Below are 14,202 nucleotides of genomic sequence, written 5' to 3'. Positions count from 1 at the left end.
GAGTCAAGCAACTGCAAATATCAGTACCTTTATTTTTTGGAGGGGGGAGTGGGGAGGGGTGAGAGGGCGCCAGCAGGGAATAACAGAGTCTCACCGTCACCCAGGCTGGAGTGCAGTGGTATGATCTCGGCTCACTGCAACCTGTGCTTCTCAGGCTCAAGCAATTCTCGTTCCTCAGCCTCCTGAGTAGTTGGGACTTCAGGCGTGCACTACACCACCACGCCCAGCTAATTTTTGTATTTTTGGTAGAGATGGTGTTTCGTCATGTTGCCCAGGCTGCTCTTGAACTCCTGAGCTCAGGTGATCCACCCACCTTGGCCTGTGTTTATTCTTAGTAGTAAAATTTTTCTAACACTTGAAAATGATCTTCAATTGCTTTAACCAATTGTGTCTGTCAAGAATAGTCCAAAAAATCTGACTATTAAAGAGTAGTACATAATGTTTCCAGTGAGAAGAATATTTTTTCATTCTGTTGGGGCTCATTTCTCCAGTAAAACAAGTTTCAGAAAAACCCGTCAAAAAAGGACTAAGTTCCTAGAAGTCATCTTGGAAAAACATACTCCAGATGGTCTCCTTTCCAAAAGAAATAATTAGGAGAATCGAATCTGGCAAAAGACTGAATGTCACTGAAAATAAACAATTAGGAAAAACCCTCAAAAACCAAGAGTCTCACAAAACAGCAAATGAGAAATAATAAATGTGAAACTATTAAATAAATCGAAATGACTATATGTCAGTCCTTTATTCTTTGGTTACTCATACTGTGTTAAAAGCCATAGTATCATGCCTGTAATCCTAGCAATTTGGGAGGCCAAGGTGGGAGGACTGCTTTGAGCCCAGGAGTTCAAGACCAGTCCCAGGCAACGTAAGTAGACCCCGTCTCTACCCCCAAAACAACAACAACAACAACAAGCCATAACATACACCAAATATTGAGATTACTGTTGATGTCTACATAAAGAAAAATACCTCAGACATACATCTCAATCTTTGTTATGATAGCATATAGTTTCTATGATTCTTAATAATTTATCCTGAACATAGTGCTTTAAGTGCGGGCTTTGGAGTTGAACTGCCTAGGTTCAAATCTTAGCTGTACCAATTACTAGCTATGTGTTCTCAGACATGATATTTTATATCTCAATTTCCTTATCTGTAGACATAAGTGCACCTATAAAGGGTTCTGAAAAAAGTAACTGATAAAATATGTAAAGCCCTTAGGAACAGAGTTTGTGATATTAAATGTGCAATAAATGTTAGCTACTGTCTGTTGTGCACTGTAGTTCTTGGATGTCATTTCAAAAATCCTTTAAAAACCTAAACAACATACATCCCAGCATTTATTACACAATTCAGTTAACAACATTTATATCTTCAAAGAATTCATTCTCTAAAATGCTACCCATTTAACATACTAAATGGAAATTAGTCACCAGATTTGTCAGAGACTGCTGTCATGAAATATTTTTTCTATTCTCTTTTATTATTAAAAAAAAAATCTGAATCCCAAGTCTGTTACATGCATTACCAACTCTAAGGTCAAAGTGTTTTTACAAATTCTAGATTAAACTATTCATATACATTTAGTAAAAACAAAACAAACAAAAAATCCACCAAACCTTATTACTGAGCCTGACAACAAGCATTGCTATTAATGCCTTAAGATCCGTTAGGAATTGTTTAAAATACATTACAGCTATGGTTTTTATCTTACCGATTTTTTTGGAATGGTCGACCCATATTCATAGCAGCAGCATTTGTTTTATAAGATCCTGGAGAATTAAAGCCATTCACAAAACTACCATTGGGAAAGGGAGCCTAGAAAAAAATGTATGTTTAAACAATATTAATGGTAAAGGTAAAATCTGGTGTGAGGGTCACAAGAACCTTAATGAGCTTACGAATTAATCTTTTACAAGCCAAAAATATCTTAAAATATTTTACTGATTCACTTCTGCAATATTCACTTCAAGTACCACTGGATTTATGAACAATAATTCGTAACTTAGTAAAGAATGTTCTGGTCTGACATTTCGCAACACTAAAATGCATTTAAAATCACGCAAAACTTATCCCGTCTTTCAATTCACTCAGCAAATTTTATGGAATAAAATTATGCGCTCTAATAGCTCACCTCTTAGTCATATGCATTTATTTGGTATGGAGAATTAGATATCCATATCACTGTTTAAAAGCCAAAAAGTGGCCGGGCATAGTGGCTTGTAATCCTAGCATTTTGGGAGGCTGAGGCGGGTGGACTGCCTGAGCACAGGAGTTCGAGACCAGCCTGGGCAACATGGCAAAACTCCATCTCTACAAAAAATAAAATAAAATAAAAGCCAAAAAGTCATCAATGTCAACATAAATGAGCTCCCACTCCAACTGATTTCTTCAAATTTCAGCTCAAATTAAAAATATTATTATATTTTATTGTAAGGATCTCACTTACCAGTGGTGTTTCAAAGTAAGGTGTAGGATTTGGAGACCAAGACTGAGGCACAATACTATAGACCGAGTACTGTTGGTGAGGATTATATACAGGCTGCATAAAGACTGGGGAGGCATACTGTGCTTGAGTTTGAATGGGCTGACTATAGATACTAGAATCCATTAATCGATAACCATTCTTAGCAAAAAATGTATTGATGGCTTTTATCCTTGCCTAGAAGAGGAACACATTATAGCAACAAAGAATTAAGTGTATATTTTAAAAAATACATTTAATTTACATTTTAACATATATTTTACATGACTATACTATTTCTGCCTACAGTAGAATCAGAAGAGCAAAAGAAAATAAAATGACAGCTTTAATTAATTAATAATAAAAACGCTTTCAAGATATAAAAACCATAGTAAACAAGGTAAAACCCCCCTGCCACACACAAACACACGTCAAAATAACCAGGTGTGCTGGCTCACAACTGCAACCCGAGCACTTTCAGAGGTCAAGGGGGTAGGATTGCATGAGCCCAGGAGTTCGAGGCCACCCTGGGTACCCACAGCGAGACCCATCCCTTACGAGGAAAAAAAAAAAAAAAAAAAGCTGGGCATGGTGGCGTGCAACCTGTAGTCCTAGCTGCTTGGGAGGCAGACTGGGGAGGACTGCTTGAGCCAAGGAGCTGGAGGCTGCAGTGAGCTATGATCGTACCACCACACTCCAGCCTGGGCAACAGAGCGAGACCCTGTCTCTAAACAACAACAACAACAAGCAGAGTAAAAACCTCCCAAAAAACTAAGTCAAAATAGTAAATTGTAGCTCATCACAGGCAAGGGTACTAGTATCTCTAATACACGAATTGTAAAAACAGACATGAAAAGGCCCAACAATGCTATGAACAGCGTTCACAGAACAAAAAAAAGCAAACAGCTCTTAAACATATGAAAGAGATGCTAAACTCACTCATAAAAGAAATGCAGGCATATGTAAAAATGCTCAAAATCACTAATCATCAAAGAAATGTAAGTTGAAATCACAAGATAGCATCTCACATCTATTAAAATGGGTGTAACAAAAAAAAATAACAGTAAGTGTTAGAGAAGATGCGGAGAAAAGGGAACTTTTGTACACTGTTGCTGGGAAGGTAAATTAGTATAGCCATTATGGAAACTAGTATGGAGATTCCTCGAAAAGTTAAAAATGGGCCAGGCTCAGTGGCTCATGCCTGTAATCCCAGCACTTTGAGAGGCCGAGGCGGGCAAAGCACTTGAGGTCGGGAATTCCAGACCAGCCTGGCCAACATGGTGAAACCTCGTCTCTACCCAAAAACACAAAAATCAGCTGGGCATGGTGGCACACGCCTGTAATCCCAGCTACTTGGAAGGCTGAGATTGCAGTGAGCTGAAATCGTGCCACTGCACTCCAGCCTGGGCAACAGAGTGAGACTCTGGGTCAAAAAAAGTTAAAAATAGAAGTACCGTATGATCCAACAATCCTATGTATATCCAAAGGAAATGAAATTAGTATGCTGAAGGGTATCTGCACTACTGTCTGTGTTGCAGCATTACTTATAGTGGCTAACATATGGAAACAACCCAGTGTCCACAGCAAATGAATCGATGGAGAAAACGTGGTGTACACACACACTGGAATACCATTCAGTTATTTATTTATTTTTTTGAGACAGAGTCTTGCTCTGTCGCCCAGGCTGGAGTGCAGTGGTGCAATCTTGGCTCACTGCAACCTCCGCCTCCTGGTTCAAGCGATTTTCCTGCCTCAGCCTCCTGAGTAGCTGGGATTACAGGCACCCACCACCATGCCCGGCTGACTTTTGTATTTTTTTTAAGAGACGGAGTCTCACTCTGTGGCCCAGACTGGAGTGCAGTGACACGATCTCGGCTCACTGCAACCTCCACCTCCTAGGTTCTAGCAATTCTCCTGCCTCAGCCTCCAGAGCAGCTGGGATTACAGGCGCATGCAGCCATGCCCAGCAAATTTTTTTGTATTGTTAGTAGAGACGGGGTTTCACCCTGTTGCCCAAGCTGGTCTGGAACTCCTGAGCTCAGGCAATCCACCCGCCTCGGCCTCCCAAAGTGCTAGAATACAGGCGTGAGCCACCGCGCCTGGCCTTGATTTTCATATTTTTACTAGAGATGGGGTTTCACCATGTTGGCCAGGCTGGTCTTGAACTCCTGACCTCAGGTGATCCGCCTGCCTCGGCTTCCCTTGGCCTCCCAAAGTGCTGGGATTACAGGCACGAGCCACCATGCCCAGACCCATTCAGTCTTAAAGAAGGAAATCCTGTCATTTGTGACAACCTGAATGAACCTAGAAGACATTATGCTAAGTGAAATAGGGCAGGCACATAAAGACAAACACTGCATGATCTCACTTGTGTTTGAAATCTAACAAGGTGGAACTCATAGAGACAGTATAATGGTGATTACCATAAGCCAGGGATAGGGGGAGGGAGGGACTGGGGAAATGTTTCATAAGGTATAAAGTTTGTGTTAGAAGAAATAAGTTCTGGAGAACAGGGTGATGATAGTCAATAATAATGTATTATATAATTCAAAATTGCTGACTGTAAATGTTTGCAATACCAAAAAAGCATGTATACAATTTTATTTGCCAATTATAGAATAACTTAATAAAGCTGTGGGAAAAAAATATACCCACGACTATTCACTAATTGTAAAAGGTGACGAAACCTATGGGCCCCAGAAGCAACCCAACAGTCCATCACCAGCTGAATACAACGTGTACATCCAAACAACTGAGTATCATAAACGTAAAAAAGAACTGAAAAAATGCTCTGAACACCATTATGAAGTGACTTCCAGAATACACTATTAAGTATTAAAAAAAAAAAAAAAAAAAAAAATTAACAGGAGACAAGGCAGCCAGGCACACTGGCTCATGCCTGTAATCCTAGCACTTTGGGAGGCCAAGACGGGTGGATCACCTGAGGTCAGGAGTCGAGACCAACCTGGCCAACATAGTGAAATCCCATCTCTACTAAAAAAATACAAAAAATTAGCCGGGCATGATGGTGCGCATCTGTAATCCCAGCTACTCGGGAGGTTGAAGCAGGAGAACTGCTTGAACCCAGGAGGCGGATTTTTTTCCGAGATTTTCATATGGGAAAAAGCAGAAACAGACATGAGGCAGAAGAAAGGAAAACCATATAGCCTGAATTTAAATTGTAAGCATCAGTACAAACCTATATTTGTGTCTTAAAACATAAAAACCAAAACAGCTCTGTCTAAAAAAGCTTAGAAACAATGACAAAACCAGTAGACACAAATACTACTTGTGTCTAGGCAGTGGTCTACAAAATGCCATTTCCCCATAAAGTAGCCTAAGGATTTAAAAGAACTGGTTGACTCCAGACCTTTGGCATGAAATGTGTAAGAGCCTGGAACATCTTGACAAACTGCACAGCAAGGTAACCAGTAAAGATTGCTAAGGCTGGCCAGGCAGGGTGGCTCACGCCTGTAATCCCAGCACTTTGGGAGGCCGAGGAGGGCGGATCACGAGGTCAGATCAAGACCATCCTGGCCAACATGGTGAAACCATGTCTCTACTAAAAACACAAAAAATTAGCTGGGCGTGGTGGTGCGCAACTGTAGTCCCAGCTACTCGGGAGGCTGAGGCAGGGGAATCGCTTGAATCCAGGAGGTGGAGGTTGCAGTGAGCCGAGATCGTGCCACTGCACTCCAGTCTGGCAACAGAGCAAAACTCCATCTCAAAAAAAAAAAATTGCTATGGCTGTGTAACAAAAGGTCTCAGGAGTCAATTCAAAGAGGCCAAAATCAACATGAACAGTAAATACCCCAAATATATTTAAATATTCAAAACCAAAAACAGATAAAAATTGGCTAAAAAATCAACACTTTTAAAAACTGGTAATAAAAGCCAGAATCAAGCATGTAACATGGATTTCACATAGAACCTGTAACTTAGGGTAATGAAAATGAGTATGAGTTTCTAATAAATGAAAAACAGATAGAGAAATACTACAATTTTAGCAATCTCTAATGAATTAACAGACCAATGAGCATAGCAGCTAGCTTTTGTATCCTCCCTGTTGCCCCAAAAATCAAACCCAATTCTGATCATGCCTCTTGCTACCAATATGCATGAAATATGGGAGACAGATCAATATCTAGCTACTTTCCATGATAGCCATGTCTTTAAAAAACAGAAAAAGAAAAAAGATCTAGCTACCAATTTGCATGAAAAACAGGAGAGAAGGGACAGAGAATCATGTTAAACTGCACTCAAGAATAAAAGTAGCAAAATCTATATTCCAAGAAACTCTGCAAGACAGATAATGATTATCTTACCCATAAACTTCCAAAAGAAAAAAATACAAAGTTATAGGAAAAAACTACAGATTTTTATTTTTTATTTTACTTTCTTTTTGGACACAGTCTTGCTCTGCCGCCAAGGATGGGGTGCAGTGGTGTGATCTCGGCTCACTGCAACCTCCTCCTCCAAGGATCAAGTGATTCTCGGGCCTCAGCCTCCCGAGTAGCTGGGACTACAGGCGTAAACCACAAAGCCTGGCTAAATATTTTTGTATTTTTAGTAGAGACAGGGTTTCACCATGTTGGCCATGCTGATCTGGAACTCCTGGCCTCATGTGATCTGCCTGCCAAAGTGCTGGAATTATAGGAATGAGACACAGTGCCCGGACCAGATTTTTAAAGAGGAAAAAGAGAAAGAAAGAAGGGGAATCAGGAAAATATGAAAAGTGACTAGGTACTTGATAATGTTCAAGACATTCTTCATTTTTAAAAGTCTAATGATGATATTGTCGTCATGTATTAAGAAAGAATCCCGGCTAGGTGCAGTGGCTCATGCCTGCAATCCCAGAACTTTGTGAGGCCAAGGCAGGCAGATCAACTGAGGTCAGGAGTTTGAGACCAGCCCGGCCAACATGGTGAAACCCTGTCTCTACTAAAAATACAAAAATTAGCCAGGCGTGGTGGTGGGTGCCTGTAATCCCAGCTACTCAGGAGGCTGAAGTAGGAAAATTGCTTGAACCCAGTGGCGCAGAGGTTGCAGTGAGCCGAGACCACACCACTTCACTCCAGCCTGGGCATAAGAGCAAGACGCAGTCTCAAAAAAAGGGAAAGAATCCCTCTTGTTAGAGATACAAATTTTAATTTATTTATGGATGAAATCTGAAATTAAGGTTGAAATTTGCTTCAAGATGACTGGGGTTGTGGACAGAAATGAGTGGGAATATAGAGGAAACAAGAATGGCCATTTTCTACTAACTGTTAAAACTGGGTAACATTTATAGAGTTTCAGTCTTATAAAAAGAGTTCTGGAGACAGATGGCAGTGATGGCTGCAAATCATTGTGAACGTATTTAATAGCACTAAACCGTACACTTAAAAACAGTTAAGATGGGGGGAAAAAGATAAAACAAACAAAAACAAGAACAGTTAAGATGTTATATTTTATGTCCATTTTGCCAAAATTTAAAAACTGGGGGCTGGGGCCAGTCGTGGTGGCTCACTCCTGTAATCCCAGCACTTTGGAAGGCCGAGGCGGGTGGATCACGAGGTCAGGAATTCAAGACCAACCTGTCCAAGATGGTGAAACCCCATCTCTACTAAAAATACAAAAATTAGCCGGGCGTGGTGGCAGGTGCCTGTAATCCCAGCTACTCGGGAGGCTGAGGCAGAGAACTGCTTGAACCTGGGAGGAAGAGGTTGCCATGTGCTGAGATTGCGCCACTGTACTCCAGCCTGGGTGACACAGCAAGACTCCGTCTCAAAAAAAAAAAAAAAAAGAAAAAAAGTTGGGGGGGCGGGGTGTAGTGCGGAGCTGGGCCCAGTGCCTGACGCCTGTAATCACAACACTTTGGGAGGCCAACGTGGGAAGATCACTTGAGTCAGGAGTTTGAGACCAGCCTGGGAAGACAGTAAGACCCTGTCTCCACAAAAACAAACAAACAAACAAAATAATTAGCTACTCTGAAGGCAGAAGGATCCCTTGAGCCCAGGAGTTCAAGGTGGCAGTGTGCTATGATCACGCACACTGTACTCCAGCCTGCACAACAAAGTGAGACCCAGTCTCTTTAAAAAATAAAATAAAATAAATAAAACTGGGAGAAAAATTGGATAATGGGTAAACAGTAACTAATTATACCATTTTATCAATTTATATGCTTCATATTCCTTTATTAAGTTTAAAAAGGAAAAAAATGCTCTAACACTTGGTAAATTTATAAAGCAGACCATTTTATGCATTGCTTGTGGCTGCTTTTGCCCTACAAGTTGCTGCAACAGGAATTACGTGGCCATCAACATCTATAATATTTACTGTTTGGCTCTTTAAAGAAAATGTTTGCTGACCCTTTTAATAAAACCACAGGCTGAGTATGCCTTACCCAAAATGCTTGGCACCAGCTTTTTTTGTGTTTAGGAATATTTGCATTGTATTTTCCAGTTGAGCATCCCAAATCCGAAAATCCAAAAGGCTCTAATGAGCATTTCCATTGAGCAGCATGTTAGTACTCAAAAACTTTTCGATTTTGGAGCAATTCAAATTTAGGATTTGGGATGCTCAAGCTATATAATATGAAGATGTAAGAAGGTTAGATTAGAAACCAAAGGCACACCAAGTTGCTGGGAATATCAAATGAAATAACACATGTGAAAGCATAAAATCACCACTTCAATGAATGTATGAAAGATACATTTTATGATCCTTACAGCCATAGGCCAGGAACCCTTCTCCACTCCTAAAATTGCAACCAGTCAAACAATAAGAAATCAATTATGGCCAACCTTGACAAACTGATTTTAACAAGACCTAAAAAATAACTATGGCTATTGCTTTTACCTAAGTAATGTCATACATTATAGTACACTTTAATGTTAAAATGTCCCCTAAGGAACTAAAATCAAGTAAACAGCATTATTTCAAAAATACAGTCCACTAGGCTGGGTGCGGTGGCTCACGCCTCCAATCCTAGTATTTTGTGAGGCTGAGGCGGGCACATCACAAGGTCAGGAATTCGAGACCAGCCTGGCCAACATAGTGAAACCCCATCTCTACTAAAACTACAAAAATTAGCCAAGCATGGTGGCATGCGTCTGTAGTACCAGCTACTCGGGAGGCTGAGGCAGGAGAAGCGCTTGAAACCCGGGAGGCAGAGGTTTTGGTGAGCCAAGATCATGCCATTGCACTCCAGCCTGGATAACAGAGCGAGACTCCCGTCAAAAAAAAAAAAAAAAGAAAAAAAAAAAATATATATATATATACACACACACACACACACATATATATATATAGAGAGAGAGAGAGAGAGAGAGAAAGAGTCCACTAGTCAAGAAAACAGCAATTGGCCGGGCACGGTGGCTCACGCCTGTAATCCCAGCACTTTGGGAGGCTGAGGCGGGCGGATCATGAGGTCAGGAGATCAAGACCATCTTGGCTAACACGATGAAACCCCGTCTCTACTAAAAAACACAAAAATAAATTAGCCAAGCGTGATGGTGGGTGCCTGTAGTCCCAGCTACTCAGGAGACTGAGGCAGGAGAATGGCGTGAACTCGGGAGGCGGAGCTTGCAGTGAGCCGAGTTTGCGCCACTGCACTCCAGCCTGGGCGACAGAGCAAGACTCCATGTCAAAAAATAGAAAAGAAAACAGCAATGAAAGAAATATTTCAGGGCATGGAATTGCAGGTGAAAAAGAATCAAAAAAAGGGAGGGAAAATAAGGACTCCAAGATGACCCAGATGTCAGACTGCAGACAAAGACTTTAATACACCTCTTACAAGTACATATATTCATGGATAACATTTATGTTTCTAATAAATTGAAATTAAGGGGAAATCACAGCAGAGAGAGAATAAATATTTTTAAAAATGGAAACTCTAGAATACAGCATCTAAAATATTCACTGGACAGTCCTATCACATTGGGGACAGCAAAAGAAAAGTTCAGTGAACTTGAAGATGAACCCAAATCCACAGAAATGATCCAATCTGGAGAACAACAACAACAACAAAAATAGGTTGAAGAAAAATGAACAGAATCTCAGTGACATCAATCAGTCCAACATATGAAATTGGAGTACCAAAAAAAGAAAGGAGAAGAGAGGGCAGAAAAAATTTTTGGCAAGTATTTGGAAATTCCCCAAATGCAGTAAAGAATATCAACATACAGAGCCAAGAAGTTTAGTATTTCCCAAGTATAATAAGTAAAACCATACTAGACACACCATAGCCAACCTACTGGAAACCAAAAATAAAACATCTTGACAGCAGGCAAAGAAAAGGGACATATCATACACAGGGGAACAACCATGTGAATGATGGTGAACATCTCATCAGAAACAAGAGTCCAGAATGGTATCTTAAAAGAATGGAAAATAATTTTAGCTGTCATCCCTGCATTCTGTATCCATGGAAAATACCCATCACAAATGCTAGGTGCAGTGGCTCACGTCTGTAGTCCCAACACTTTGGGAGGCCTTAGTGGGGGGATCGCTTGCCCGCAGGAGTTAGAGACCAACCTGGATGACATAGCAAAACTCCATCTCTATCACAAAAAAATAGAAAAATTAGCTGGGCATGGTGGCATGCACCTGTAGTCGCAGCTAATTGGGGCGGGGGGGTGGGCGGGAGGCGGGAGGAGGCTGCAATGAATTGAGATTGCACCACTGCACTCCAGCCTGGGTGATAGAGCAAGACCCTGTCTCAAAAAAGAGTGTGAAATACCAGACATTTTTAGTTAAGGAAAAACTAAGAGAATTCATTGCTGGTTGGTACTGTAACAAACACTAATGGAAGTTCCTTAGGCTGAAGGGAACTGATACCAGTTATTGTCAGGCATAGAAATCATAATTGAAACAGAATGAAGCACTGCCTCTTAATGAAATCATCAATAAATTAGGAAACGAGTGGATAAACATTATCCACTTAATGTCCCTTTCCTCCAACGTAATCATTTCTAAATCACAGAACTTTAGAAATGAAGAGCATGGACACTACAAAGAAACAAACCAGAACCTTACAGGTTGGCCTGACATACTCAAGATACAATAGCTGGTGGCAGAAAGCACCACCAGGATTAGAGTATAGCATTCCTTGCTTCTGCACCTGTCTTTCCAGGTGTTAGGTCATTTGATTTTAATAAATGGTAAAAAAGTTAATGTGAATTTTCTTGCAACTTATGTTGCTATGTGATGGCTCATCAAAAGAAGCATAAAGAAAAACTAAAATGGCCGAGAAAAACATTACTTATGATAAAATATTTGTGTTTTTACTACTATACCTGAGACCCCCAGCAAAAGCAATAGAAATAAGAAATGGGAGGTATAAGGAATAATCAAAATAGTGATTATCTGCAGACATTAAAACATTAAAAAAAAAAAAAGATACCAAGAAGAAAAAGCAACCAAAATGATTTTAAAGTAGTAAAAATGAATTGAATTAACACTGAAATACATAATAGTTACCATAATAATGAATAATGTAAGCTAAAACAGCCAGCTGTCCCCAATTTAACCAATAAATTGAACAGAATTCTATTAATTCCATTATGGATTTTGTTCAGTTGTTTGTTGGAACTAGACAAATATTCTAAAATTGTGTGAAAATGTAATGATCTAAGAAAAGCCAAGACAATCCTGAAAAATAAGGTCAAGGACAAAGAACTAGCAGAAGTAAATAAGGATATTATAAAATGATGATAATTAAAACAGTGATATCTGGCCAGTCAAGGTGGCTCACACCTGTAATCTCAGCACTTTGGGAGGCCAAAGTGGGTGGATCACCTGAGGTCAGGAGTTCGAGAGCAGCTTGGCAAACATGGCAAAACCCCGTCTCTACTAAAAATACAAAAATTAGCTGGGCGTGGTTGTCAGGCACCAGTAATCCCAGCTACGCTGGAGGCTGAGGCAAGAGAATCGCTTGAACCCAGGAGGCAGAGGTTGCAGTGAACTGAGATTGTGCCACTGCACTCCAGCCTGGGTGGTAAGAGTGAAACGCCATTTCAAAAATAAATAAATTAAGAAAATAAAATAAAATTAAATTAAACAGTGATATCCAGGAATGCAATCATGGTGCGGTGGCTCACATCTGTAATCTCAGCACTTTGGGAGGCTGAGATGGAAGGATTGTTTGAGTTCAAGAGTTTGAGACCAGCCTGAGCAACACAGTGAGACCCCAACTCTACCAAAAATTTAAAAATTAGCCAGGCATGATGGTGCGCACCTGTGGTCCCAGGTACTTGGGAGGCTGAGGTGGGAAGATCACTTGAGCCTGAGAGGTTGAGGCAGCAGTGAGCTGTGATCATGCCACTGCACTCAAGCCTAGGTGACAGAGAGAAAGAAACCCCAGTCTCAAAAACAAAACAAAACAAAACAGCCATATTGGTTCAGGGAAGCAGAACTCAAAGAAAACAGAGAATCTGAAACAAATCTCATAGCTGCAGAAGTTGCAGAAGAATGGAAATGACAAAAAATTAAGTGTTGAAATAAATGTCCTTCCATATATGGGAAAAAATAGAACTAGATTCCTATCTTATACTATATAAAAAATTAATTCCAGATATACCAAAGACCCAATTCTGAAATACTTTAAAACTTTAAAGCTATTAAGACTCAGGAGAATACCTTTATAAAAGCCTCAAAGCAGGGAAAGATAAAAGGGAGAAGAACATCATAGACAGAGGAAGTAAAATGACAGCTAGAAAACAGCCTCATCTGTAATATGGAAACTAATAATCCCACCTACTTCACAGCAATAATGAGATTTAAATATGGTAAGTTCTTAAAACCTCTTAATAAATGTAAGTCACTGTTATCCCAGTTCTTCCACCTACTACTTACATGAAACAAGGTAGGTTACCCTCATGTCTTATTATCCTCACTAGGAAACTGAAGAAAACAAAAGCACTATCTCATTAGGTTCTTGTAAGGATTAAATGAGTCAATACACATAAAGTGCTTAAAACAGAAAGTGACACACAGAGTTCAACACAGAGGGATTAGTAAGAATAATGTATTATATTTACAAATAAGAATAACTATAGCACACAGGGAATGAGGATCAAGTCAAACTAAGTGTATGTTACTGGATTATGGTTTAGAACACTAGCTCTGGTAGCAATGTGAAGAACAGATTAAGTGGGGGAAAAGTTGATAACACAGCAGTTAAGAGGCTACTCCAAGTGTTCAAGCCTAAACAATGGGAGATTTTTGGAAAGCATTTTCACAGGACCTGAGAACAGATTAGACATGTAAACATAGTGATCAAATGTGTCATCAATGACAATGCCTAGGTTTCCAAATGGTTGTATGTTAACGTAGTGATGCAGTTAATTGAGATGAGGTTGAAAGTACTGTGAATATTTTTCATCTCTGTTTCTAAAAATTATTCCTATTGCTCATTTTGAGATCTGGAATTATCTCATATGTTGTAAATCAGCATCTAATTAAACTTCATGCTATTTGAAGTTACCCCTTTGTAAAGAATTGCTGTACACAAAGTATTTTTATGGCTTATCAAAGAATTTTCTGAAGTAGCACATAATACAAGCCAGAAATTTGTTGTTGTTGCTCGTTTTTGAGACAAGGTCTTGCTCTGTCACCCAGGCTGGAATGCAGTGGTGCAATCTCTGCTCACTGCAACCTACACCTCCCGGGTTGGAGCAATTCTCCTGCCTCAGCCTCTCAAGTAGCTGGAATTACAGGCGTGTGCCACAACACCCAGCTAATTTTGTCTATTTTTA

General features: G+C 40.0%; 1 protein-coding gene across 19 annotated transcripts in view; it reads right to left on the bottom strand.

The window, feature by feature from the left end:
- Positions 1-14,202, bottom strand: part of LARP4 (La ribonucleoprotein 4) — a 79,560-nt gene that overhangs the window by 23,868 nt on the left and 41,490 nt on the right. For 15 of the 19 annotated variants that reach the window (XM_054442791.2, XM_054442795.2, XM_063646936.1 and 12 more), the window contains 2 exons: positions 2,450-2,662; positions 1,715-1,818 (listed from right to left, as the gene is read on the bottom strand). In XM_054442791.2, coding sequence (XP_054298766.1) covers positions 1,715-1,818; positions 2,450-2,662 — 317 coding nt within the window. The remainder of the gene's footprint in view (positions 1-1,714; positions 1,819-2,449; positions 2,663-14,202) is intronic. The other 4 variants (XM_054442801.1, XM_054442802.2, XM_063646938.1 and 1 more) reach the window with 1 other exon arrangement.

This window comes from Pongo pygmaeus, chromosome 10 (genome assembly GCF_028885625.2).
Source record: "Pongo pygmaeus isolate AG05252 chromosome 10, NHGRI_mPonPyg2-v2.0_pri, whole genome shotgun sequence".
Taxonomy (NCBI): Eukaryota; Metazoa; Chordata; class Mammalia; order Primates; family Hominidae; genus Pongo; species Pongo pygmaeus.
Note: the sequence above shows the minus strand (reverse complement) of the source record. Positions and strands in the feature narration are given on the sequence as shown.